The sequence below is a fragment of the Somniosus microcephalus genome, chromosome 19 (genome assembly GCF_052327205.1).
Source record: "Somniosus microcephalus isolate GS21.2 chromosome 19, FLI_Smic_1.0, whole genome shotgun sequence".
NCBI lineage: Eukaryota > Metazoa > Chordata > Chondrichthyes > Squaliformes > Somniosidae > Somniosus > Somniosus microcephalus.
In genome coordinates this window covers 21,315,111-21,341,553 of record NC_141005.1, presented here as the reverse complement: position 1 = coordinate 21,341,553, position 26,443 = coordinate 21,315,111, and the positions used below count along the sequence as shown (strand labels likewise).

At 45.1% G+C, this 26,443-nt stretch overlaps 1 protein-coding gene across 2 annotated transcripts in view; it reads right to left on the bottom strand.

Annotated features, from left to right (window-relative positions):
* Positions 1-24,219, bottom strand: part of LOC147103613 (synaptic vesicle 2-related protein) — a 51,304-nt gene extending 27,085 nt beyond the window's left edge. The window contains exons 1-4 of one of the 2 annotated variants that reach the window (XM_085961345.1): positions 23,995-24,219; positions 2,469-2,629; positions 1,025-1,110; positions 6-104 (exon numbers count right to left, since the gene is read on the bottom strand). In XM_085961345.1, the coding sequence (XP_085817471.1) occupies positions 6-104; positions 1,025-1,110; positions 2,469-2,629; positions 23,995-24,029 (381 nt within the window). In that variant the 5' untranslated portion in view covers positions 24,030-24,219. The remainder of the gene's footprint in view (positions 1-5; positions 105-1,024; positions 1,111-2,468; positions 2,630-23,994) is intronic. The other variant, XM_085961344.1, reaches the window with a different exon arrangement.
* Between the last annotated feature and the right edge of the window lie 2,224 nt (positions 24,220-26,443).

Genomic DNA, 26,443 nt, shown 5'->3' with positions numbered 1-26,443 from the left:
CATACCGAGGTTAGGAGGGCAACCTGCCAGCTTTGCAATCTCCACTCACAGTGCAGCTGAGGCGCCAGAATACTGAGGATCATCATCTCCATGGCATCCGCCATCTAAAAAGAATAAACGCACTCAGGACATGTAACACAATACTTGGAACAGGCAGCCAATATAAAAAGGAAGTAAGAAAGCTTGGAAAGGGAAAGGGTCAATTTGCCCATCAAGCCTCTTCCTTCCATGGACTATGTCGAATCTGCTCTATAATGGGCTCGATCCTCGCCATTTAATCATCTGAGGAAAAGTCTTGCAATGTTTCTCCTATCTCCCAAAGATAAATCAAGTGAAACCCTAGAATACACATCTAACCATACAACCCACATCATACAGTCTCGCCTTCCTTGGCCAGATATTTTCATGGTCCGAGACACTCAGGAGCAATCTGTTCATTTCTGTCTATCCTTAATGTTATAACCCTCAATCCCATTCTTAACCTGGTATAGAAACATAGAAGATAGGAGCAGGAGTAGGCCATTCGGCCCTTCGAGCCTGCTCCGCCATTCAATGAGATCATGGCTGATCATCCAAATTCAGTACCCTGTCCCTGCCTTCTCCCCATATCCCTTGATCCCTTTAGCCTTAAGAAATATATCCAACTCTTTTTTGAATATATTTAATGAACTGGCCTCCACCGCCCTCTGTGGCAGAGAATTCCACAGGTTCACCACTCTCTGGGTGAAGAAATTCCTCCTCACTTCAGTCCTAAATTCAGTATTCATCCAGCTGTTTTTAAAAGGTGTTAATTGACACATCATTATCTACTTTAGCTGGGAGTTAATGAAACATTTTTTCTTCTTTATGAGGGAACCACTTCTAATCTTAAGACTTCTTAATTTTGTACACCCATCACAATCCTTCTTCGTCTCCTTTCCTGTGTCCCCAGCATCACTTTGCAACAACTACGACCGTCCTCTAAGTGTATGAACTATACAACTGAGGCTTTGCAGAAAAGAAATAGCAAATGGATGTTACTTACCCATGCCAGTCCAGTAAGGACTGAGAGCTTCCACTGAAACTTCCCAAATCCAATGGCCTCCACAGCATCCTCCACCATGAACACATCTAAAAAAAAACAGGGAGTGTTGAAAACTTCGCAATTTTCTTTTCCAAATTGTTTGTCTCCTGTTTCTCATTTTAATTTTCATTCTCCCTTCATCTCTCCTTCCATGGGATGACTGATTTTGATTCCAGCCAGTCTTCGCCCTTTCATTCTTGAAGTGATGCCTCTGTTGAGGTACAGCTCCACAGACACTGCCTGCCCTCTGGTACCCCATCCAAGTGTCCATTCTTCAGGTTTGAGCCTAATTATCAGCAGGCTATTCTATCGTGTAATGCATCATAGCTGAACCCAACCCTGTCTTGAACAGCGTCCACACATTTCCTACATACTGATCAGGAGTGAGTACTGCAGTTGATTTTATTCTTCCTTCGCAATGGAGCTGAGGCCAGTGGTGGTTGGGATATCCATGTTGGCTGAGATCAGCCAGGCCAACAGCAAAATTGAAGCTGGGATTTTCTAGTCAATATAGTTTGTACCAGGCAATTCCTTTATCATTAGGCCATCTACTTTTAATGTAAAGTGCAAACAACACATTGGGCCAGAAATTCGGTCCCCATGGGTGAGTACGCGCTGGGTACTCATGCGTAGGGCCAACGAAAGTGCCGGTTTCGTGCATGCACTGTGCATGCACGGGAAACCGGAACTTCTGTTCCCTTGAAAGAAGGGGTTCACAGGTCGAACACGTGCGCCGGAGAGACAGCGCGTACGCCTGGCACTTCCTTTTTTTTTACAGGTTTCTCCGGGAGGGTGAGTCTCCAGCAGCTACGCTTTTAAAAAGCAGTCGCAAGGCCTGCTTTTAACAAGGTAAGTGGTGAATTAAGTAAAATTAAAACATTTTTTCCACAGGTTTATTATTTTTAAATACTTTAAAGAAAGGTAAGTTTATTTTTAGCCCCGTTAAAAACTGTAATTAAATTTTTTCAAAAATGTAAATTATTGTTTAAAATAGCTATTTTATGTAATTTATCATTATTTTAAAAATGTGATGTTTTAAAAAAATTTATTTGAAGTTTTAGTTACGTTTTGGGGCCGATTTCTATTCATAGATTTGACAGGTCTTCCCAGGGGATGCTTCGAACTAACTGCGCCCCTGGGATACGCAAGCACTGCACACCGGCAGCTGGAGGAGGCCCAGGATCGGAATCCCACGCGGGCCCACAGCACAACGGCCGGCGCGCTAGGTAAGTGCAGGTCGGGGGCTTGCACCCGCGGGAAGCCTCCGACCCAAATTTCTGGCCTATTATGAAAAGTCGTTGGCTATTTGTAGCATATAAGCGATATTGCACATGTTTCCATTCTATGTATTGCACACATTTTCATGTTGGTATAAGCCTCACTTTAGTAACAATATATACTCTACCATCTGTAGGATTTGCAAAATCTTTGGGGACGGTGCCTCCATCCTCCAGTTCAACTGGCTCTAGTTCAGACCGCACTCCTTCTATTTCAATCTCATGCTCTCCAGAACATGTGTCATCTTCTGACCTCGCGCTTTCACCCGTGCGACGGAACTTCACCACACTGAAAAGAAGCAACCAAAGAATCAACACATCACCACATTAGAGACCTAAAAGAGGGAATGTTCTTCAGCACTACTTTGTAAGAGGAATTCTCACCGTCGGGACCCTTTTGAAAAAGGGAGCCCATCATCGGGTGTTCCTTAAACAGGGAGTCTCACCATCACGAGCCCTTTTAAAGAGGGACTCTCACCGTTGAAACTTTTTTTAAAGATACAGTATCACTATTAAAGCCTCCTTTTAAACCATCAATCTCACCATCAGGACCCTCTTGGAAGAGAGTGTTTTGTCACCAGGACAACTGTTATCAAGGGATTTGGCCATCCCTAATCCCGCTAAAAAATCAATTACTTTTGTTTAAATACTTTTGCTGAAATTGTGTCTGTTGATCAGGGAATAGACTGGGGGAATTTATTCAGTCTGATGTATCGGGGAGCTGATTTAACACAAAGCTCAAAAAGCTGAATCACTCAAGTCGTCTGGATAAATGTCTATTGGTGATAATTCATCTCTCTGAGACTGTCACAGTCAGTGCCCTAGAAATTGGATCACGACCCGACTTGGGCAGAATCTAAAGAGGCTGGTGGCAGCACCATGGGAAATTGGCCCGCTGGTGATTAGATCATCAAACGTTAACATTTTAAAGTATTCAAAATGAGATATTTCTGGGTACTTTCAGGCATAGTCTTCTCGCAGAGGTGACCTTAACACTTCCACCATTCGCCCAGCACAGCAATGTGAATGCAAGGCATAGAAAGATAAACGGTTTTAAAATAATGCTGCGACTGGATTTTATCACATGCCTAGTTTACATAGAAATATAGAAGATAGGAGCAGGAGTAGGCCATTCGGCCCCTCGAGCCTGCTCCGCCATTCAATGCGATCATGGCTGATCATCCACACTCAGTACCCTGTTCCTGCCTTCTCTCCATATCCCTTGATCCCTTTAGCCTTAAGAAATATATCCAACTCCTTCTTGAATATATTTAATGAATTGACCTCAACTGCCTTCTTTGGTAGAGAATTCCACAGGTTCACCACTCTCTGGGTGAAGAAATTCCTCCTCATCTCTGTCCTAAATGGCTTACCCCTTATCCTTAGACTGTGACCCCTGGTTCTGGACTCGCCCCACCATCGGGAACATCCTTCCCACATCTAGTCTGTCTAGTCCTGTTAGAATTTTATAAGTTTCAATGAGATCGCCTCTCATTCTTCTAAACTCCAGCGAGTACAAGCCCAATCGTCCCAATCTCTCCTCATACGTCATTCCTGCCATCCCAGGTATCAGCCTGGTGAATCTTCACTGCACTCCTTCCATGGCAAGAACATCCTTCCTCAGATAAGGCGACCAAAACTGCACACAATAGTTATGGGGATTAAAGAGAGATCACTGGCTTTTAAAAGCAACCATTTTGGGATTGTACTATGCAGCACTGACATATGGCACATAGAAACATAGAAGATAGGAGCAGGAGTAGGCCATTCGGCCCCTCGAGCCTGCTCTGCCATTCAATGCGATCATGGCTGATCATCCAAATTCAGTACCCGGTCCCTGCTTTCTCCCCATACCCCTTGATCCCTTTGGCCTTAAAAATATATCCAACTCCTTTTTGAATATATTTAATGAACTGGCCTCCACCGCCTTCTGTGGTAGAGAGTTCCACAGGTTCACCACTCTCTGGGTGAAGAAATTCCTCCTCATTTCTGTCCTAAATGGCCTACCCTTTATCCTTACACTGTGTCCCCTGGTTCTGGACTCCCCGACCATCGGGAACATCCTTCCTGCATCTAGTCTGTCCAGTCCTGTTAGAATTTTATAAGTTTCAATGAGATCACCTCTCATTCTTCTAAACTCCAGCGAGTACAAGCCCAATCGACCCAATCTCTCCTCATACGTCATTCCTGCCACCTTAGGATGACTTTGCCGCCACCTCACAGAGCTTTTGATCCAAGTTGTGTCTCCTTCAAGTAGGGTTGCCAACCCTCCAGGAATTGCCTGGAGTCTCCAGGAATTGAAGATTAATCTCCAGGACACTGCTGCCAGCAACCCGGGAGAAAAATCATTGGGGCATTAAAAAAACTTTATTTTTTTCCATTTTCTTTGAACTCTTCTGTTTATTAGTTATATTGCAGATGGAAAAACGGTTGTTTGGCTGACAGTCAAGCATCGTCCAATTGGGTAATGAAGAGTTTTTTCACTTTCCAATTGGCGTGGGAAGGCGGTGTGCCGTGAGGATGGGCGTATATATGATGAAGGCTCCAGGAATACATTCAACCACAGTTGGCAACCCTACCTTCAACCACAGACCAGTCTGGCCTGAAAGATAAACAACATGAATTCCCAACTATTAATCAAACTGACAGTAATTGGTAAATATTTTGTCCGGAACAACTCGAATTATTCTTAGTCTATACACATCTTATGTTTATTTTTAAATCTCTTTAGTGGATTTTTTTTGCTCAAGCTGAGGGATATCAATGATGAAAAATTGAATACTTTCCACTTTTGGCACCCAGTGCCTCAACAACGTGCTTTAGCATCAAACTTAGAAGAATGTGTTTGTTACATTTTGGAATTTCAGACTAAGACAAGGGGACATTGCTGTAATGTTTCTTAAAATGCTATAATTGAACTAAACTTAGTTATCAAATGCTGGAAGAAATAGGATAGGGTTTAAAAGGAGCATGCTGGAGAGAATGAAAGATATTTTAAAATTCGAGTTAGCATTCACGCTTATTGCTGCTGTGACAACACTACTCATTTGAACTCAGTTAGGCTGATGGATTAAATTAAGCATTTAATTTGATTAAAGACTGACACTAGAGTTAGACTGAAGGAAAAAGACAGGAGAGTGCAAGGAGAGAAGGGTCTTCCCTCGGCAGAACAACAGAATGCAGAGTTGTTATTCTACTAAAGTTAAGTAAGATGACCCACTGATGTGGGGACGTGTAGCAAGTTTATTATTTTGTAATATTAACATGAAGACAGGTGGTATTGATTGAAATAAATGAATCCAGTCATAACTGTTGCTCTGTATGTTCACATGCCATGAAATGAAGCAGCTTAATAATTTACATCAAGCCTTGTCTTACCAAATGTTTGCACAGTTTGCCTTCAGAGAAGTTCAAGAAGCTCACATGCGAAAAACACAAATATTCAATCCACATGGGGATGTTACTGTTACATCCTTGGGTTACACTATCATGGAATTAGATATAGGGCAGCTCTAGTTAACTTCCAGAAAAGTAGGACACTCAGACTGCTAACAGGAGCGACTGATGCCATTGAACCTAAGAAGGATCTACGGCAAATCTGAATTTCTAATAGTGTCTTATTGAACAAATGTAACATTTAAGTTCCGCACACCACCCATCTTTGTGGTCTTTGTAAGTGAAGTCAGCAGTCAATGCCTAATGATAAGAACGTAAGAAGGTATGGGATGAGATCAGGCATTTTGTCCCATTGAGCCAGTTCTTTCCAACAGACAAGGCGCAAGTTATACTGTCCTGAACGCTCATTAGTTTTGTTAATCTCCTGAGGAAAATGAATAACCACAAGTGAAACTTTCAAGAAGATATTGTGCTGTGAAATTTTGCCTTTCACCTACTGAAGTAAGTGAAGAAACATTCTAGGATATCATGTTATCATGTCTAACATTATAATCAAAATGATTCAATCCTGACTGGTTGCACTTCACAGCTGACATTTCCATGGTCCCAACAGAAACCATTGTGTTCCTCTGAACACATGGCCATCAGTGTTAAATAGGTAATAGTAGATCTCCCATGGCATTGCTCATGGGTGGTTCGGGACCTGGAGTGTGCTTTTTGGGGATTACCGTAGTCCCGTTGCAGACTAACAATGGCAGAGGTTTGCCTATTGCTGTAACACCTCAATACATCACATGACTGACAAGGCAAAACTATGATTTAGTTTACTGGTACTGAGAGATACAGACCTCACAGAAGTGCCAGGCAATGACTATCTCTAACAAGCGAGAGTCTAGCCGCCACCCCTTGACATTCAATGACATTACCATCGCCGAATCCCCCACCATCAACATCCTGGGGGTCACCATTGACCAGAAACTTAACTGGACCAGCCACATAAATACTGTGGCAACAAGAGCAGGTCAGAGGCTAGGTATTCTGCGGCGAGTGTCTCACCTCCTGACTCCCCAAAGCTTTTCCACCATCTGCAAGGCACAAGTAAGGAGTGTGATGGAATACTCTCCACTGGCCTGGATGAGTGCAGCTCCAACAGCACTCAAGAAGCTCGTCACCATCCAGGACAAAGCAGCCCGCATGATTGGCAACCCATCCACCACCTTAAACACTCATACCCTCCACCACCGGCATACCGTGGCTGCAGTGTGTACCATCTACAAGCTGCAGTGCAGCAACTCGCCAAGGCTTCTTCGACAGCACCTCCCAAACCCACAAACTCTATCACCTAGAAGGACAAGGGCAGCAGGCGCATGGGGACACCACCACCTCCAAGTTCCTCTCCAAGTCACACACCATCCTGACTGAGAAGTCTATCACCAATCCTTCATCGTCACTGGGTCAAAATCCTGGAACTCCCTCCCTAACAGCACTGTGGGAGCACCTTCACCACACGGACTGCAGCGGTTCAAAGGTGGCGGCTCACCACCACCTTCTCAAAGGCAACTAGGGATGGGCAATAAATGCTGGCCTTGCCAGCAACGCCCACATCCCATGAACGAATAAAAATATATATAGTTGTAAAATGCCATTTTTCCTAATTTGACTAAGCCTGCTTAAGATAGAAGTAACTTACTTCCTTCCTTTCTCCCTAAGACACCTTATTCCCCAGTGCTAGACATTTTTTGCTTTTTGTTCGATTTTCAGTATTTGCTTAAGATGCAAGTATTTCATTTGCTTATTCTTCCCTTTTCTCTCCCAAAACATTACACAAGTTATTTTTTTTCCTCTCTCCCCCTGGCCCTCCCCCCACCTCCCACGGTGGATTTATAGTTCTTGCTGAAGCTGTCGTTGACGCCTCAGTGCACCAGGCGGGTGAATCTCCAGTGACCCGCATTTAAACAGACGGTCATTCATCACGGTCCAGCTCTGGCTTATCGACTGACTCCAGCCACAGTGTCAAAGGTCAGCACCAAAGCACCGCATCAGCATCATCCTCCGGCTCTGGTGCAAATATCAGACCTCAACAAACATCTCATACAACAACGTTGGCTCGGAACTTTTACTTAATGGTTTAAATTATATAAAATATAAACATGCTTTTATTTTTGTTTGCGTTTTTCTGCCACTTGTACGCCACAGCTGTTATTTGTAAATGTTATGAATGGTTTGTCACAGTGCACTGCTCATAGCAATGCCGGAGGCCAAAGACCAAAAGGCACCTTTTGCATCCAGTGCTGCTAGTCTCAGTCATTTAAATATCATAACTACAGTTTCCCATCATCACCATCCTGGTGAATGTACTCTGTACGCTCTATGGTTTTAAAGACCTTTCTACAATGGAGCACCCAAAACGACACACAGGCTGTAGCCTAACCAATGATTTGTACAAATGTATCACTACCTCTTTACTCTGTGCCATTATTTATAAAACCCAAAATGCCGTTCCCCTTTTTTTTTTAATGGTTTTATCTACCTGTAATCCCACTTTCAAAGAATTATGCATTTGAATCGCTAGTTCTCCCTCTTCAGCCATACCCTTCGGTGTCCTTCAAATTGTGTGAAACTCTGGTAAGCAGTTCAAATCCACATACTTTTGACCCAGAGACGAGAGTGTTAGCAACTGAGCCAATCTGACACAAGAAATATCTCCATTAGAATGAGACCCACTGATGAGTCATAAAGTTATGGGTCACTGATGGTCACCTCATAAATGAAGGCATTTTATTACATTGCATCACCAGCTGAAACACGTTCACTTATTCTTTTCTATTAAACAGTCATGGCAAAGCCTTCGACTAAGAAATACGTTAATAGTTTTATAGCTGGAAGTAATCAGTTGAAATGGCTTTGTGTTTCCATTTTTCATTGCGGTGTTATGTTGCTAAAATATCTACAATATATCAAAAAACTCACATCTTATCCCAATTGCCATCAGTTTTGTTATTTAACTATAAATAATAATATAAAATTTAAGTGTTCTATAACAATAATGAGTTTAAAAGGGGGACTGAATCACATTTGCACACAATGGGCTTGATTTTGCCAGGCCCGAGGAGGCGGGATTGGAGGCGTGTCAGGTGGTAAAATCGCAAAAAATGGCGGGCGGGCGGGCCTGATCCCACCTCCATCCCGCCTCCGAGCAATTTTCCCACATGCGAGTTTTCTGACCCCGTTTCCAACCCGCCTCCAAGAGGCGGGATAGGCCCTTAAGGCCCTTAACAACCACTTAATTGCCTCTATAATCCCATTTTGAGAGGCCTTTCTGATTTTCCCACTTTTCCCACATGCTGCATGCCTCCTCTGGAACACGCCAGTGAATCCTGGCGGCATCACAAGTGGATTGCTTCCTAACAGCTGCAGCTCCACCATTAAAAAGGAGTTTTCACCAATCATCATTTGCAGGTGGCAGAACTTTGTTGTCTCAGGTCTGGGGAACTTTTAGCAGGCATACTCAGTGTTGTGGAAGTTTGGAGCCTGACACCCATCTCCAGTGTGACCTCCTGGGAAACCCCTCTCCCCATCTTGAATGAGCGCTTCCTCAACTGAGGTATATACCAGAAGAATTGGAACTATTTATTTCCTTTCCTCCTGGACATCAGATTCAGTTAAGACCAGCCGCGGCAGCAGCAGAACCCTGACCAACAGCAGCACCAACAGCAGGAGCTCCAAGCTGCTGCTCACCCAACTGAAGCTGCACAGGCCAGAAGGCGCCAGCGCATGGAAGCATGTCGGCACAGGAGATACCCCCAAAACAGGGTCTACAGACTGAGGATCAGCTACCTCAACATGACTGAGCAGCAGTGCCAAAGGAGGCTCCGACTTTCGCGAGAGGTAGTGGGTGACATCTGCGCAATGCTGCAGCAAGACCTGGAGCCCAGAGGAGCAGGTGGACACCCCTCACCAGTGGCCGTCAAAGTCACCACCGCACTCAACTTTTTTGCTTCAGGCTCATTTCAGGGATCAGCAGCAGACATCAGCGGCATCTCCCAGGTGGCCGCACACACTTGCATCACGCAGGTAACCGATGCCCTCTTTGCCATCGCACACAATTACATCAATTTCTCCAAGGATCAAGCAAGTGTAACTGCACGTGCGGTTGGGTTCGACAATCTGGCAGGCTTTCCAAGGGTGCAGGGCGTCGTTGATTGCACACATGTGGCCCTTAGGGCACCCCATCACAATCCAGGTATTTTTGTCAACCGCAAGGGCTTCCACTCCCTCAATGTACAGCTGGTGTGTGACCACAAGAAGGAAATTTTGCATGTTTGTGCCAAGTACCCTGGCAGCTGCCATGACTCCTTCATCCTGCAATAGTCTAGTGTGCCTCCGCTCTTCAGTCACCCAGACCAACTTTGCGGATGGCTACTTGGAGACAAGGGCTATCCCCTGAGGACGTGGCTAATGACGCCGTTGAGGAGCCCATCCAAAGCAGAGGAGCGCTACAACTCCAGCCACATTTCCACCAGATCCATAATCGAGCAAACCATCGGCTTGCTGAAGATGCGCTTCAGATGCCTTGATAGATCAGGTGAAGCCCTGCAGTACTCAGCAGCCAGGGTCTCCAGAATGGTTGTGGTTTGCTGTGCACTTCACAACATGGCACAACATCATGGCTTGCAGATGCCTGAGGAACAAGTGGCTCATCACATAGCCTCCTCAGATGAGGAGGAGGAGGAGGCGGAGAGCAACAACGAACAGCTTGCAGAGGCGCATCAACCAGCAGCAGCAGCATGCGAGCACATTGCTGCCCGAGATGCAAGGCACGCACGCATCTTGGCCAGATTTGCTTAGCCTGCACAATCAAACACTTTTGCCTCACACCTTCTTATCAGACCATCGACAATGGCCAAGAACCTGCGGATTCCTATCACTCTGACCACCATACTGACAATTGCAAGTCATCCTAAGCCCTCAATGTGGAAGTCCCATTAGCGAAATGACACATGCCACAACTGCAACAGTTTGCCATCAGAATTTTTAAAGACAATAACCAACTGATGGCTTTTCAAAATGAAACATAACATTACACCCAAGTGACTACCCTTGTGACTACTTGTGCAGTATCTTCCTCTTACGCGCGCTCCTACGTAGTGCTTCCCCTGTGGTGTCAGCAGATGTGGAGGCCCCTTGCTCACTTTCTTGCTGCTCCTGTCACGACACCTTTGGCGGGCGTCCTCTGGGGTTGCAAACCTGTGAGGGCTCGGCAACAGTCTGTTGCTCCTGCAGCTGTGCAGGGGTTGAGACGCCGATCTCAGTTGGGTGGGGACTCTGGTGGGGCTCTGACCGAGGGCTTTGCAGTGGCATGGTCGTGTGAGCGCTTGGAGAGGAGCCCCCACTTACTTGTTGTCTGCCACCAACATCCCTCTCATGGGTCAGCCCCACTTCAGAGCTAGCAAGTGGCTTGACAGCACCTTGCTGCACTGCAGGGGGGCCATGAGGACCCGTTTCTGTACTGGAAGTCCTACTCCCGAGGACTTGCATGAAGGTCTGATTTGTTTGCTCAATAGCTGACCATCGCTCCTCAAGAGGTGTCAGTCTATTCTGAACAATTACCATGTTTTCCATACCCTGGCGACTAAGCCCCTCCATGGACATAGCCATCCTCTCCTCTACTGTAGCCATCCTCTCCTCTACGGTAGCCAGCCTTACCATGGAGGTAGCCATCCTTTCCACGGAGGTTGCCATCCTTTCTGTGGTGATGCGTTCATGTGCCAACGCTTCCACAAAGGCTCTGCTCATGTTAGCGATGGACTCCTCCACTCGCTCCACACTCGTAGCGACCCTAGAGACAAAACCTGCCAGAGACTCCTGCACCTATTCCTAGAGTTCCAGCACCGCTCTCCTTCTTGATGGACCTGGAGGCACAGGGTCGACATGCAGCGGAGCCGAGCTTTGAGTGTCCTGCGCCCACCGATGAGGACTCTCCACTGCTGTCCCTGTCTCCACCATCTGCTGATGCTCACTTGTGAGCTGTGATACACCAGGTGACAACTCTACTCTATGTCCCGAAGGTCCCACCGAGGTGTGAGTGTCTGCGCTGGTGCTGGGGGTGCTTAATTCTGCTGACGCAGCGCCCTCAGAGGTTGCAGCTTCCTCTGAGGAATCTGGAAGCTCAGGCTCTTCCTCCTGGACAGTGGGGATGGGGGCTGTCGATGGTCCTGTGGGGGAGTAAAGGAAAGAGTTAGAGATGTGAGGTCAAGGTTGCATGCACATTGAATGGTGCAGATGATCATAAGTCAATCTGTTAGAGCATCAGATTCATTATCTCATGCAATGTCAATGAGAGAGATGCCAAACTATTCTGTCACCAGCTTGCTGTGATGCGCCCGTCTGTCCGTCCCCCACTTGGGAATCCTCCTCAATCCCGGCAATTTCCAGGGCTGCCTCCTCCGAGGTGGTGAGCTGGGCTACTGAGGGCGACCCTCCTCCTGTCTTTGCTCTTTCCCTCTTATTGTGGGCTCTCTTTTCCTGCAACAAGGGACAAGTGGAGTTTGAGTGAGAATGAAGGAGTGAGTGTAGAGATTCCATAGCATAGATGCTTAGAAGGAGACAAAGGGCCCTCCCTGTGTGTTGTAAGTTGTCATTGCATCACAGTGATAGAGAGTGTGAGGGCTGCATGGTCGAATAGTTAAGTGAATGTGACCATAGAGAGAGAGGGAATGGGTAAGGGTGCAGGGATGTAAGTGTCAAGTGGGATGTGGAGGAAGAGGTTGGCAAAGCAGAGTGCTGGTGAGGAGAGGCGATGGGGATCAGATTGAGGGTGATGGGAAAGTCATACTCACTTTTCCTGTGCGCAGAAGGTTATGAAACCTCTTCCTGCACTGCAGCCAGGTTCTGCGGCACATAGACATAGAGTTGACCTCCTGGGCCACTTGCATCCACACAGCTTTAGTCTGCTGGGGAGGCTTCTTCCTTCCTGAGGAAGGGAAGAGCACTTCCTTATTTGCTCTTGCTCCCTCCACCAGAGCTTGCAGGGCAGCATCATCGAACCTTGGAGCACACTTTGGCCTACTGCTGGACATAGTTGCTGAATGAAGCGATCACAACAATGGGCATAAAGTTTCCAGTCTCCAGAAGAAGCAAGGCTGCTTGCAGGCCTTAAAATCCAGCAGCATTGACGACGTCATCGGAGGCGACTTTCAGGATGGAAAGACTAAGTGGGCCAGGGGTTCCTACATGCTGGAAATCAATTGCCCAATTAGGGGAAAATCGCACTTTTTTCCCACATCACACTGGAGTCGGGTTCAGGACTCGAAAAACACCTGACACGCCCCCAGCCCGCCCCAATGGCAAAATCGAGCTCCTTGTATCAATTATCCACCATTCTCACCTGAAAATGACACTTGGTCTTGATGCTTGTGTGGAATACCATGGGAGATTAACTCGTTTTTTAGTTACATAACTTTTTAAGATCACATGTAACCCACAAATGAATGATGGATTCTTTAACGTCTTATACACGGAATGAGCTTTTTATATCCCACTTTTCTCCTTGTGCAGTCAAGTCATTCCACTCGTGAATATTGTTATGTTCATAAATAAATAGACATGATCATTATGAACAGCTAGCTTGAGCTAGTCACTTTATTCAGCCATGTGGACTTCGTGTGCCGGCATCCATCTTGACTACTGCCTTGTGGGTAGCCTAGTGCATCGTGGGTAGCCCACTCTTATATACATACAGCTCCACCTAGTGTACCATTCTAGAATGACATGTTACTGATCATTACAAATATGGAGATATAAAACTAGTAAAGTGATATCACAAAGGATTACATTTCCTTCAGTCGCAAATACACTCCAAGGCATTGTGGGTGGAATAAGTCATGCCTTTTCTCAAAAGTTGCAACTTCCCACTCTGTAAAGCTCGAGTTTGTCGAACATTTGAATCCTGCTCTCATTTCTGATAAGACTGTTTTTACACCTCTCTCAAACTCCTCGGGAGGACAGAAGGAAAAGCTACATTTGATAAGTGATCATTCTCTTACACTTAGCCGCCGCGCTCTCTGTCTTTTCTTTTTCTTTGTCAATACTGCTTTGGTTATTATTCCTCTGCACTTTCCACTTTTTCTGAAGCTTCACATTACTGTCCTTTATGCTATTCCCCCTTCCTGTCTCTTCAATGTATTACAATCAAATTTCCTGCCCTAACTCTTTCTTCCACGTGACTCACAGCCGTGGAGCTCTTGACATCACCGTGCTTTCCATTGCTCTTACAAGGCACTGATTTTTTAAAACCCAAGTTTAGCAATTCTAACAGGACTAGACAGACTAGATGCAGGAAGGATGTTCCCGATGGCAGGGAGTCCAGAACCAGGGGTCACAGTCTAAGGATAAGGGGTAAGCCATTTAGGACAGAGATGAGGAGGAATTTCTTCACCCAGAGAGTGGTGAACCTGTGGAATTCTCTACCACAGAAGGCAGTTGAGGTCAATTCATTAAATATATTCAAGAAGGAGTTAGATATATTTCTTAAGGCTAAAGGGATCAAGGGATATGGGGAAAAGGCAGGGACAGGGTACTAAGTTTGGATGATCAGCCATGATCTCATTGAATGGCAGAGCAGGCTCGAGGGGCCGAATGGCCTACTCCTGCTCCTATCTTCTATGTTTCTATGTATGTTTCTATTACATGCCCAATGCGTCTCTATTTATCCTATCTTCTCCCTAACCTTTTCAACCTTGTTGGTGTGCTGTACTAGTGTCTTTGGCCCTTCACCTTGTTTTCTTAATAAAATTTAAACCTGGGTCTGTTGTCTCAGTTGTAAAAGTACTGATAAGTTATTGCTGTCAGGGCCGACTATCCATATAACACACGAGACTCTCAGGCCCTGAAATTCTGAGGGATTCTAGACTGGCAGAGGTGCAGCGCAGTGGGACTCCTGTATGCCAACAGTTAAAGCCACAGAACACGTCTTAAATCAGTGATATTGATTAGCTTTCTCTGGGGCAGTCTTGGGAGCTTTGGAAAGCCGTGTACTGATCTACATCAGCTCTCAGTTGGCGTAGATTCTGCTGGGCCTATCAGATGGTACGCTGGATGGGATTCCCAGCATAGCCCAGTACCGCTCCAGATACAACCACAAAGGCTCTTTCAGACAATGTGAGGAGTGAATGGAAAACTCTCCCCCTTAACCAGAATTTCTCAGGTAAGTTTCACAGTGTGTAAACCAGGCAGAACCAGCTCCCACCTCAGATTGAGCCCCCTCGCCCTCCCCTTGGGTGATCCAGCTCCCACCTCAGACTGTGCTCCCTCGCCCTCCCATTGGGTGGTCCAGCTCCCACCTCAGATTGTGCCCCCTCGCCCTCCACTTGGGTGATCCAGCTCCCACCTCAGATTGTGCCCCCTCGCCCTCCCCTTGGGTGATCCAGCTCCCACCTCAGATTGTGCTCCCTCGCCCTCCCCTTGGGTGGACCAGCTCCCACCTCAGATTGTGCTCCCTCGCCCTCCCATTGGGTGGTCCAGCTCCCACCTCAGATTGTGCCCCCTCGCTCTCCCCTTGGGTGGTCCAGCTCCCACCTCAGACTGTGCACCCACACCCTCCCATTGGGTGGTCCAGCTCCCACCTCAGACTGTGCTCCAACACCCTGCCATTGGGTGGTCCAGCTCCCACCTCAGACTGTGCTCCAACACCCTCCCATTGGGTGGTCCAGCTCCCACCTCAGACTGTGCCCCCTCGCCCTCCCCTTGGGTGGTCCAGCTCCCACCTCAGATTGTGCCCCCTCGCCCTCCCCTTGGGTGGTCCAGCTCCCACCTCAGATTGTGCCCCCTCGCCCTCCCCTTGGGTGGTCCAGCTCCCACCTCAGATTGTGCCCCCTCGCCCTCCCCTTGGGTGGTCCAGCTCCCACCTCAGACTGTGCTCCCTCACTCTCCCCTTGGGTGGTCCAGCTCCCACCTCAGACTGTGCCCCCTCGCCCTCCCCTTGGGTGGTCCAGCTCCCACCTCAGACTGTGCCCCCTCGCCCTCCCCTTGGGTGGTCCAGCTCCCACCTCAGACTGTGCTCCCTCACTCTCCCCTTGGGTGGTCCAGCTCCCACCTCAGACTGTGCCCCCTCGCCCTCCCCTTGGGTGATCCAGCTCCCACCTCAGGTTGTGCTCCCTCACTCTCCCCTTGGGTGGTCCAGCTCCCACCTCAGACTGTGCCCCCTCGCCCTCCCCTTGGGTGGTCCAGCTCCCACCTCAGACTGTGCCCCCTCGCCCTCCCCTTGGGTGGTCCAGCTCCCACCTCAGATTGTGCTCCCTCACTCTCCCCTTAGGTGGTCCAGCTCCCACCTCAGACTGTGCTCCCTCACTCTCCCCTTGGGTGGTCCAGCTCCCACCTCAGATTGTGCCCCCTCACCCTCCCCTTGGGTGATCCAGCTCCCACCTCAGGTTGTGCTCCCTCACTCTCCCATTGGGTGGTCCAGCTCCCACCTCAGATTGTGCTCCCTCGCCCTCCCACTGGGTGGTCCAGCTCCCACCTCAGATTGTGCCCCCTCGCCCTCCCCTTGGGTGATCCAGCTCCCACCTCAGATTGTGCTCCCTCACCCTCCCATTGGGTGGTCCAACTCCCACCTCAGATTGTGCCCCCTCGCCCTCCCCTTGGGTGATCCAGCTCCCACCTCAGACTGTGCCCCCTCGCCCTCCCCTTGGGTGGTCCAGCTCCCACCTCAGATTGTGCTCCCTCACCCTCCCCTTGGGTGATCCAGCTCCCACCTCAGATTGTGCCCCCTCGCCCTCCCCTTGGGTGATCCAGCTCCCACCTCAGATTGTGCTCCCTCACCCTCCCCTTGGGTGATCCAGCTCCCACCTCAGATTGTGCCCCCTCGCCTTCTCCTTGGGTGATCCAGCTCCCACCTCAGATTGTGCCCCCTCGCCCTCCCCTTGGGTGGTCCAGCTGCTTTATGCCCTGGCTCCCTGCAAGAATTTCAGGCCCTCAGCTTCTTCCCAGTTCTATTTTAGAATTTCAGGATAATTCCACTATTCTGTTCTATGAAATCTGAGATGACATTGACCTGTAGTTACTACTCCAACAATTTAATGAATGGAATATGTGCATGAGTTCCAAACATCATAAACTCATTGCCTATCCTTTGTAAACCCATGGCACATCCTGATAGTATCAAATCCCCTAACTTCTTATGGCTTCCTTGAATTACATATTCTTGTACTGCCATGGCATCAAACTAGCTCCTCATGGTCTTCAGTCAGCTCCATTTTAACTGTATTTTTACAGAAGTTGCAACACATATATATATATTTTTAAATATTGATGGTGAAGAGTGAGCACAAGGCTATAATTTCAGATTGGTATGAGATGGCCTCCATCAACCATCCAAGTATTGCTCTCATGATTTTTGATGTCAGATGAACACACAGCACAAATCACAGCCTTATTTCTTACACCAAGGATATACGGTACAGAAACAGGCCATTCGGCCCAACCAGTCCATGTTGGCATTTATGCTCCACTCGAGCCTCCTCCTATCTTTCCTCCTCTAAATCTATCAGCAGAAACCTCTATTCCCTTCTCCCTCATATGCTTGTCTAGCCTCCCCTTAAATGCATCTATACTATTCGCTTCAACCACTCCCTGTGGTAGCGAGTTCCACATTCTCACCACTCTTTGGGTAAAGAGGTTTCTTCTGAATTCCCTATTGGATTTCTTGGTGACTATCTTATATTGATGGCCTCTAGTTATGCTCATCCCCACAAGTGGAAACATTCTCTCTGTATCCACTCTATCAAAATACTTCCATAATTTTAAAGATCTCTATTAGGTCACCCCTCAGCCTTCTTTTTTGAAGAGAAAAGAGACCCAGCCTGTTCATCCTTTCCTGATATGTATCCCCCCGCATTTCTGGTATCATCCTTGTAAATCTACTCTGCACCCTCTCCAGTGCCTCTATATCCTTTGTATATTATGGCAACCAAAATTGTACGCAGTACTCCAAGTGTGGTCTAACCAAGGTTCGATACAGGTTTAGCATAACTTCCCTACTTTTCAATTCTATACCTCTAGAAATAAACTCTAGTGCTTGGCTTGCTTTTTTTTATGGCCTTGCTAACCTGTGAGCAAATGTTAGTGATTTGTGTATTTATACTCCGAGATCCCTTTGTTCCTCTACCCCACCTAGACTCGCACCCTCCAATTAATAAGTGACCTCCTTATTCTTCCTACCAAAATGTAATACCTCACATTTATCTGTGTTGAACTTCATTTGCCAATTATATGCCCATTCTGCAAGTTTGTTAATGTCCTCCTGTAATTTTTTGGAGTCTTCCTCAGTATCGACTATTCCCCCCCCCCAACAATTTGGTGTCATGCGCAAATTTAGAAATGGTATTTTTGATTTTAAAGTTTAAATTGTTAATGTAAATTGTGAACAACCGTGGTCCCAGCACTGATCCTTGTGGAACACCACTACCCACCTTCTGCCACTGTGAATAGCTACCCTTTACCCCTACTCTCTGCTTTCTGTCCTGAAGCCAGCTAGCAATCCATTCTGCTACTTGTCCTCTGGCTCCGCATTCTCTGACCTTGTTCATCAGTCTATTATGAGGTACCTCATCGAAGGCCTTATGAAAATTTAGATAAATTACATCTACTGCATTACCATTGTCTACTCTCCCTGTTACCTCTTCAAAAAATTCAATGAGGTTGGTCAAGCAAGACTTTCCCTTTTGAAATCCATGCTGACTATTCATTATTATATTTTTGGTTTCTAGATGTTCTTCTATTTTCTCCTTTAGTAGGGATTCCATTATTTTTCCTACCACCGATGTTAAGCTGACTGGTCTATAATTCCCTGAACATGTTCTATCCCCCTTCTTGAATATAAGTATTACATTAGCTATCCGCCAGTCCTCTGACACTAAACCTTTTTCTAATGAATTATTAAATATGTGTAGTAATGCCTCTGCTATCTCTTCCCTAGATTCTTTTAAAATGCATGGATGCAATCCATCTGGACCAGGGGTTTTATCCTCTTTGAGTTTGATTAGTTTATTTAATATATCCCCGCTTTTTATTTTAAATGCACTTACCTCATTACTAATCTCATCATCCAATGTCATGTCAACCTGTTTTATCTCCCTGGTAAATACTGAAGCAAAATAATTGTTTAATATTTCTGCCATCTCTCTATCGTTACCTGTGGTATTATCCTGCCTATCCCTTATTGGCCCTATTCCCAACCCAATCTTACTTTTTTATTGATGTGCCTGTAAAATATTTTACTATTTTGTTTTATGTTACTCAATAATTAATTTCATAGTTCCTCTTTGCCTTCCTAATTGTGTTTTTTTTTTACTTCTCTCCTAATCTCTTTGTATTCTCCCTTATCATGCACTCCCCTGCTGTCCATGTACTTAATGTATGCCTCTTTCCTTACCCTCAATTGTTCTCTTATGGCTTTTTTCATCCATGGAATCTCATTAGTGTTTAGTTTGTTCTTTCCTTTTAGCAAATCAAGTCAATACAAGTCCAACACATGTTTAAATAGAGCATGCAATGGCAAGCAGGGTGTTATAATAAATATCAGTGTTTATGAGATTTAATATAACCTGCGAGTAACTTTGATTCTGATGGGTTATCCCAGCAGCATCGTTATGGGGATATTCCTATAGATCACACTCTGTCGAACATAGCCAATGAAGAACCAAAATCAATAAGGTAGCCAATGAGGAAAAAGTAATTACAATGGGAGATTTAAATTATCCACTTGTAGGGTAGATAAATGAGGGGTAGTCACAAGAAATGGGAGGCTCCCAGGAGTCATTTATTGATAGAATCAATGCTTGCTTCTTAATTCAACATGTTTGGTTAAATACAAGAGACAATAAATATACTGAATTTAATATTTAGTCTGAGCTGCAGCTGATAGCTCACCTGGTGATGGACTGTCTTGCCAATACAGAGCACTATATTATAGGTTTTAAAATATGGGGCTATAGGAATAATAATTTTCTGGTTCCACATTTTTTAAAAGGTTGAATTTACAGAAATGAAAAGAGACTTAGCAGTGGTAAAGTTGGGAGAAGGAAATGTGTGCAAATAACTGCAACAGAAAAAATGCAATGCTTTAAAAAAAAAATTCTTAGGGGAAAAGAAGCTTTATAGATTCCTGTGAAAAGGAAAAGAATATACAAAGAGAGAAAGCCACAATGGTTAAATAGAGGTTTACACTGGCAACTGCCACTCAAGAAGAAGTATTTTACGAGTTCTAAACAGTATAATAGTTATATAGACAAAGAAGGGTACAAGGTGCAGTTAGTATTAATGAAGAAAAGTATTAGGAATGTTGAAATGAGTCTTAAGATGGTAAATAAGTCAGGACAAAGGCAAAGCATTGTTTGCTTATGTTAGGAGTCAAAAGTCAGGTAAGGAACAAATAGAACCGTTCCAGGGGAGGATTATAAATTATGACAAAGGCATGGTAGAAGGGTTAAACAAATACTTTGTATCTGTTTTTTAAGTGAGAAGGTTGAATCTGTACTTTGCCTAACAGAGAGGACTAAAATACAGATACATGCCTTGTAAATCATAAGTAATTTGGCGCTAGCTAAATTAAAAGGGCTGAAAGTAGAAAATGCAGCAAGGCAGACTTGATTTATCTCAGGATGCTCAAAAACCTGGTGGAGATCTTGTGTGATACCCTGACAGATATTTTCAATACCTCACTGAAAACTGGGATAATTCCAGATGTTTGAATAGAAGCACATGTGATCTCCTTATTCAAAGGGGGAACTAAAGCCAAACCTGGGAACTATAGACCAGTGAATATAACCTCTGTGCAGGGGAGATTAATGGGAAGTATCAGAAGAGGAGCATACAGGGGTTAGAATGGATAACCAACACAGATTCAGGAAATAGACATCCTAATCCAATTTATGAAGAGGGGACTAGAACAATGGATCAAGGAGACCGAGTAGATGTCATCTAGTTGGACTTTTAAAAGGCTTTTGATAAAATGCCACACTCATGGTGTGGGAGATTAAATGAAAAAATGGATAAAAATAGTTTAAGTGACAATAAACAAAGATTGGTTTAAAATGGGGTCCCTTCCCACAGCACAGTAATTCAATTTACAGATGACACCAAATGGTATGGAAGAGTCAGTAACTTAAGAGGAGGCAAATAGATTGCAACTGGATTGGGATAGATTGGGGAAATATGTCTAAGACTGGCAAATGCCTTTAATGTAAACAAGTGTACAGTTATGCACCTAAGTACACATAATAAGGACATAGAACATAACATGAGTGGATGTAGGTTAACATTAATGAGTGAGAAAAATTTGGAAGCGTACATTGACCATTCACTCAAGGTTTAGGCTCAGGGTCATTGTGGCCAAGGCCAAAGTAAACAGGTTCTTTGCTGTGTTGCCCAGATTATTCATTAAAAAACTAAACAATAATAAAAAGAAAGACTTGCATTTATGTAGCGCCTTTCACGACCACCAGACGTCTCAAAGCACTTTACAGTTAATGAAGTACTTTTGGAGTGTAGTCACTGTTGTAATGTGGGAAACACGGTAGCCAATTTGTGCACAGCAATTGATAATGACCAGATAATGTGTTTTTGTTATGTTGATTGAGGGATAAATATTGGCCAGGACACCAGGGATAACTCCCCTGCTCTTCTTCAAAATAGGGCCTTGGGATCTTTTACATCCACCTGAGTGAGCAGACGAGGCCTCGGTTTAACATCTCATCTGAAAGACGGCACCTCCCCCACAGCACTGCACTGGAGTGTCAGCCTAGATTTATGTGCTTAAGTCCCTGGAGTGAGACTTGAACCATACAACCTTCTGACTCCGAGGCGAGTGTGCTACCCACTGAGCCACAGCTGACACTAATACACTGATTATATAACAACTTGCATTTATATAGCATCGACAACATAGTTAAACAACCCAAGGAGTTTCTCTCAGAAGATCTCATCTGGAGCACTATGTCCAGTATTGGGTCCCACGCCTCAGGGAGGACATTGTGACTCTGGAGAAGATGCAGAGAAAGTCAACAAAGATGATCCCCACCACAGGATCATTGAGCCAGAAGAATAGACAAGACCTTGGGTTTGTACCCAGTGGAAGGATGTAGACAGAGATGATCTGATCCAGGTGGTTAAGATTACTTAAGACATAGACATCATTAAATGTTATATTTGAAATGATGGAATTAGGTGGAACTAGAACAGACTAAAGGAAGCAGACTCTGAGATTAGATATCCAAAGATTTTACTTTTCCCAGAAGGTCATTGACCTGTGGAACAGGATTCCAAAGCAGCTATTGGAGGCTCATTCCTTACAGTCCTTTCATATGCTGTTAGATTGATTTCTGGGAAATTAGGTGATCACAGCATAGGAAAAGTAAGAGTAACTGATTTCTGGTTAATAATTGGTGGTAATGGAGCCTATGAGGGCTTGACTTATCACATATTCTATGTCTGAGAATAATTTTTGCCAGAGGACTCCCAAAATGGCTGGAGATTTCTGATTCTGGAGGTGATGGTGTGCTGCACGGAGATGCAATCAAACAAAAGATGGGGGCAAACATATATAATCCGGATAGCCTTTTCTTATCCTGGATACATAAACATACCAGTTTATACGTGATCCACAAATGTGCTAACAATCAGTCAGGCATGGAACAGGGATAATTGCACAACTCTAGGATGAAAGAAGTGAAGAAGAGCACTGGGATCTCATAAAAGTTTAGCTTATGTAGTGTCAGTGCATCGGATAGGCATAGAAATTAATTGGGTTGGATTCTAAGTATTTGTTTACATTCCCAGAGACAAAAGATAGTGTCAAGGACTGTTAGGCCATAGTTACATTCCACTGTCATTAAATTTACATTAGTAACTGTTATGTTTTTTACGAACACTATATATTAACCACTTGAGGGCTGAAGTGCTTTTTACTATAGTCTCCCTTTAAATATCATTCTTTTTAGTCTCATTTCCAAAACATATAACCCATTCGTCAATGCCTCCCTGTAACCCACTTCTAGGATATGTTTTTACTTATTTGATTTTCAAAAATGTTAACTTTTGCAAATGATAAAAATCAGCTGTAAAACCTGAAAGCCAAGAAAAAAAGACTTTGGTAGCACTCCAAGGGTTAAAGCCCAATTTCATATCCCACTCTCAAAGCAATGAGAACAAAGCAAGGCACCTGGGCAATGTCTGATCGTGGCCTACATACACTGCTTATGTACATAACTGTAATAAACACAATCACATTTTTAACACCCTGCTTCAGAAACAAACACAGAAAATTAGAGCGACACTGCTTTTAAAATAGTTACATTCACATTTAATTTAAATTACAAAAAATATTTTATTTGGAGTTACATCTTGAAGCTATTAGAGAATCTCGATAAGCAAGGGTTCGTTAGTAAAATACACAGATTGTATCAATATTTAAATAATTAACTTTTCAAATCAATAAGGCATTCAAAGAGACAAGGGTTGCTTCGATTTGTCTATGTCTGATGTACCTGGGAGTTGAACCACAGCAACTATTATTAATTCAAGAAGTAACCACAAGCTTTGAGTTGTCCCTGTCCTTGTTCACAATGTAAATATCGGAATTAATTCCGATAGCGATTTGTAATTACTGCTGCCCCTGTGAAATTATTTTAAAATACAGAATTAACTCATTCAGCATCTACATATAAATTTTAATTCAAAATTGTAAATAAGCTAAAATAATACCTGGTAATATAAAATTAAATAAATTTTTGAATGACATATTTTTGAATGGAGGCAGTTCAGAGCCCCATTCCCGGAGTCAATTAACATAGTTTAATACTAATAGGTAATGTTTTAAACTGACAAACATCAAACCATATAATCAGACAGATTTATGCCTTTTATTTCCTGATTTTTTAAATAACATTAAGAATCTAATTTATTCTCTTTCTTGAGAATCAATTCACTGACAACCCTCTCCCCATTCAACAAAACTGCAGACCTTGAAATACGATTAAAGATGAAAGAAAATCATTGTGCGACCTAATCATTTGTTTAATTTCAGACATTGTTACTTAACTGGTCTGGGCGCAGCTGTTTATACAACCGCGGCCGGTGAATAGAATCTGAGCAAGGGCTTGATGTTTCAGGCTGGCTGGGGGATGCACGGGCCTGGTGCCTGTGTCCCCCTACACAGACTTATCCGTGTGCATCCATCTACATGGGCTGGGTGCGTTTACTTACGGTAGATGCCGAAGCTGAAAGAGGTCTTCGTCCATGGTGGTGCGGTGCAGATGCCGGATGTCCCGGTCTCATCGCTCAGTGAGTGGTAGCGAGGGGGTGGGGGGGCGGACGGGGATGGGGGGGGGGTGGATTCGCCGTTTACATTCTCACCAGAGTCAGGAGACTTGACGGGGGAAGAAGCAGCTCCGGCTTCAACACAGACTCCACAGCGCCGGGTAGCGGCGGCATTCAGCACCGCGGCGGTGGGATTCAGCACCGCAGCGCCGGACAGCGCCCGGGGGTGGGGAAGTGCTGGGGGTGGGATGAGCAGCAAAGTGCTGGAACCAGCACCGAGTTCAGCACCACCCGCGCCGGACAGCGCCAGCGTGGATCAGTCGGACGCAGCAATGGGACCCCCCCTCACCAACTTTCCTTCGGCCGCAGCGACATGACTCAGTGTTCAGAACCAAAACACCGACAGCGATGGAACCCAGCACCATATGCAGAACCAATTAGCAAAATAATTCAACACTAGCATTCTTGGAATCAGTTCACCGTTTACAGCAACTAAAGCAATGGGATACAGTAACGCCATGTCAAAAACTAACTCCATTAAGCTGTGACTAGATTCAGCACCAGATAGCTGCACCGTGTTCAGGGCAATGTTCAAAGCGCCAGATAGGAACTAGATTGAGATTCACTTTAGGAAACAATAATTAGATCCAATTTCAGGTTAACTGATGGTATTCTCCATGTTGGCAGAAAGAAAAAATCTTGCATTCATATAGCACCTTATCACTTTTTAAAAATTAAATCTTGGGATGTGGGCATCGCTGGCAAGGCAGGCATTTATTACCCATCCCTAGTTACCCTGAGAAGGTGATGGTGGGCCACCTTCATGAATGTGTCAGCTGTGGCTCAGTTGGTAGCACCTCTCACCTCTGAGTTAGAAGGTTGTGGATTCAAGTCCTACCCCAGGAGACTTGAGCACAAAAACAAATCTAGGCTGACACTCCAGTGCAGTGCTGAGGGAGTGCTGCACTGTCAGAGGTGCCATCTTTTGGATGAGACATTAAACCAAGGGCCTGTCTGCCCTCCCAGGTGAATGTAAAAAATCCTATGGCACTATTTTGAAGACGAGCAGGGGAGTTATCCCTGGTGTCCTGGCCAATATTTATCCCTCAATCAACATCACTAAAACAGATTAGCTGGTCATTATCACACTACTGTTTGTGGGAGCTTGCTGTGTGTAAATTGGCTGCTGCGTTTCCCACATTACAACAGTGACTACTCTTCAAAAAGTGCCTCGTTGGCTGTAAAGTATTTTGGGACAACTGTGGTTCGTGAAAGGCGCTATAGAAATGCAAGTCTTTCTTTTTCTTTTCTTTTTTGTGTGGTGATGGTGCTCCCACAGTGCTGTTATGTAAGGAGTTCTAGGATTTTGACCTAGTAACGATGAAGGAATGATAATATATGTCCAAGTCAGAATGGTGTGTGACTTGGAGGGGAACTTGGAGGTGGTGGTGTTCCCATGCACTTGCTGCCCTTGTCCTTTTAGGTGGTGGAGGTCGCGTGATTGGACAATAGTGCCAAAGAAGGCTTGGTGAGTTGCTGCAATGCATCTTGTAGATTGTCTACACTGCAGCCATGGTACACTGGCGGTGGAGGTGTGACATTTAGACTAGTGGATGAGGTGCCGGTCAAGTGGACTGGTTTGTCCTGCATGGTATCAAGATTATTGACTGTTGTTGTAGCTGCACCCCTCCATGCATCTGGAAGGTATTTCATCATACTCCCAACTTGTGCCTTAGATATGGTGGAGAGGCTTTGGAGAGTCAGGACCTGACACTCGCTGCAGAATACTCTGCCTTTGACCTGGGCTAGTAGCCACAGCATTTATGTGGCTGATCCATTTGGAATTCTGGTCAATGGTGACCCCCAGGATGTTGATGGTGGGGAACTCGGCTGCAGTAATGCAATTGAATGTCAAGGGGAGGTGGTTAAGCTCTTTTTTGTTGGAGATGGTCATTGCAAGCCACTTGTGGCATGAATATTACTTGCCACTTTTCAGCCCAGGTCTGGATGTTGTCCAGGTCTTGTTGCACGTGAGCATGAGCTGATTCATTATCTGAGGAATTATGAATTGAGCAGAATGTGCAATCATCAGCAAACAGCCCCATTTATGACCATCTGATGCTGGGAAGACCATGAATGAAGCAGCTGAAGGTAGTTGGGCATTCAACACTGCCCTGAGGCACACACTCCTGCAGTGATGTCCTGGAGCTGAGATGGTTGGGTTCCAACAACCACCTTCCTTTTTACCAGGTATGACTCCAGACACTAGAGGGTTTTCACTCTAATTCACATCGATGACCATGAATGAAGCAGCTGAAGGTAGTTGGGCATTCAACACTGCCCTGAGGCACACACTCCTGCAGTGATGTCCTGGAGCTGAGATGGTTGGGTTCCA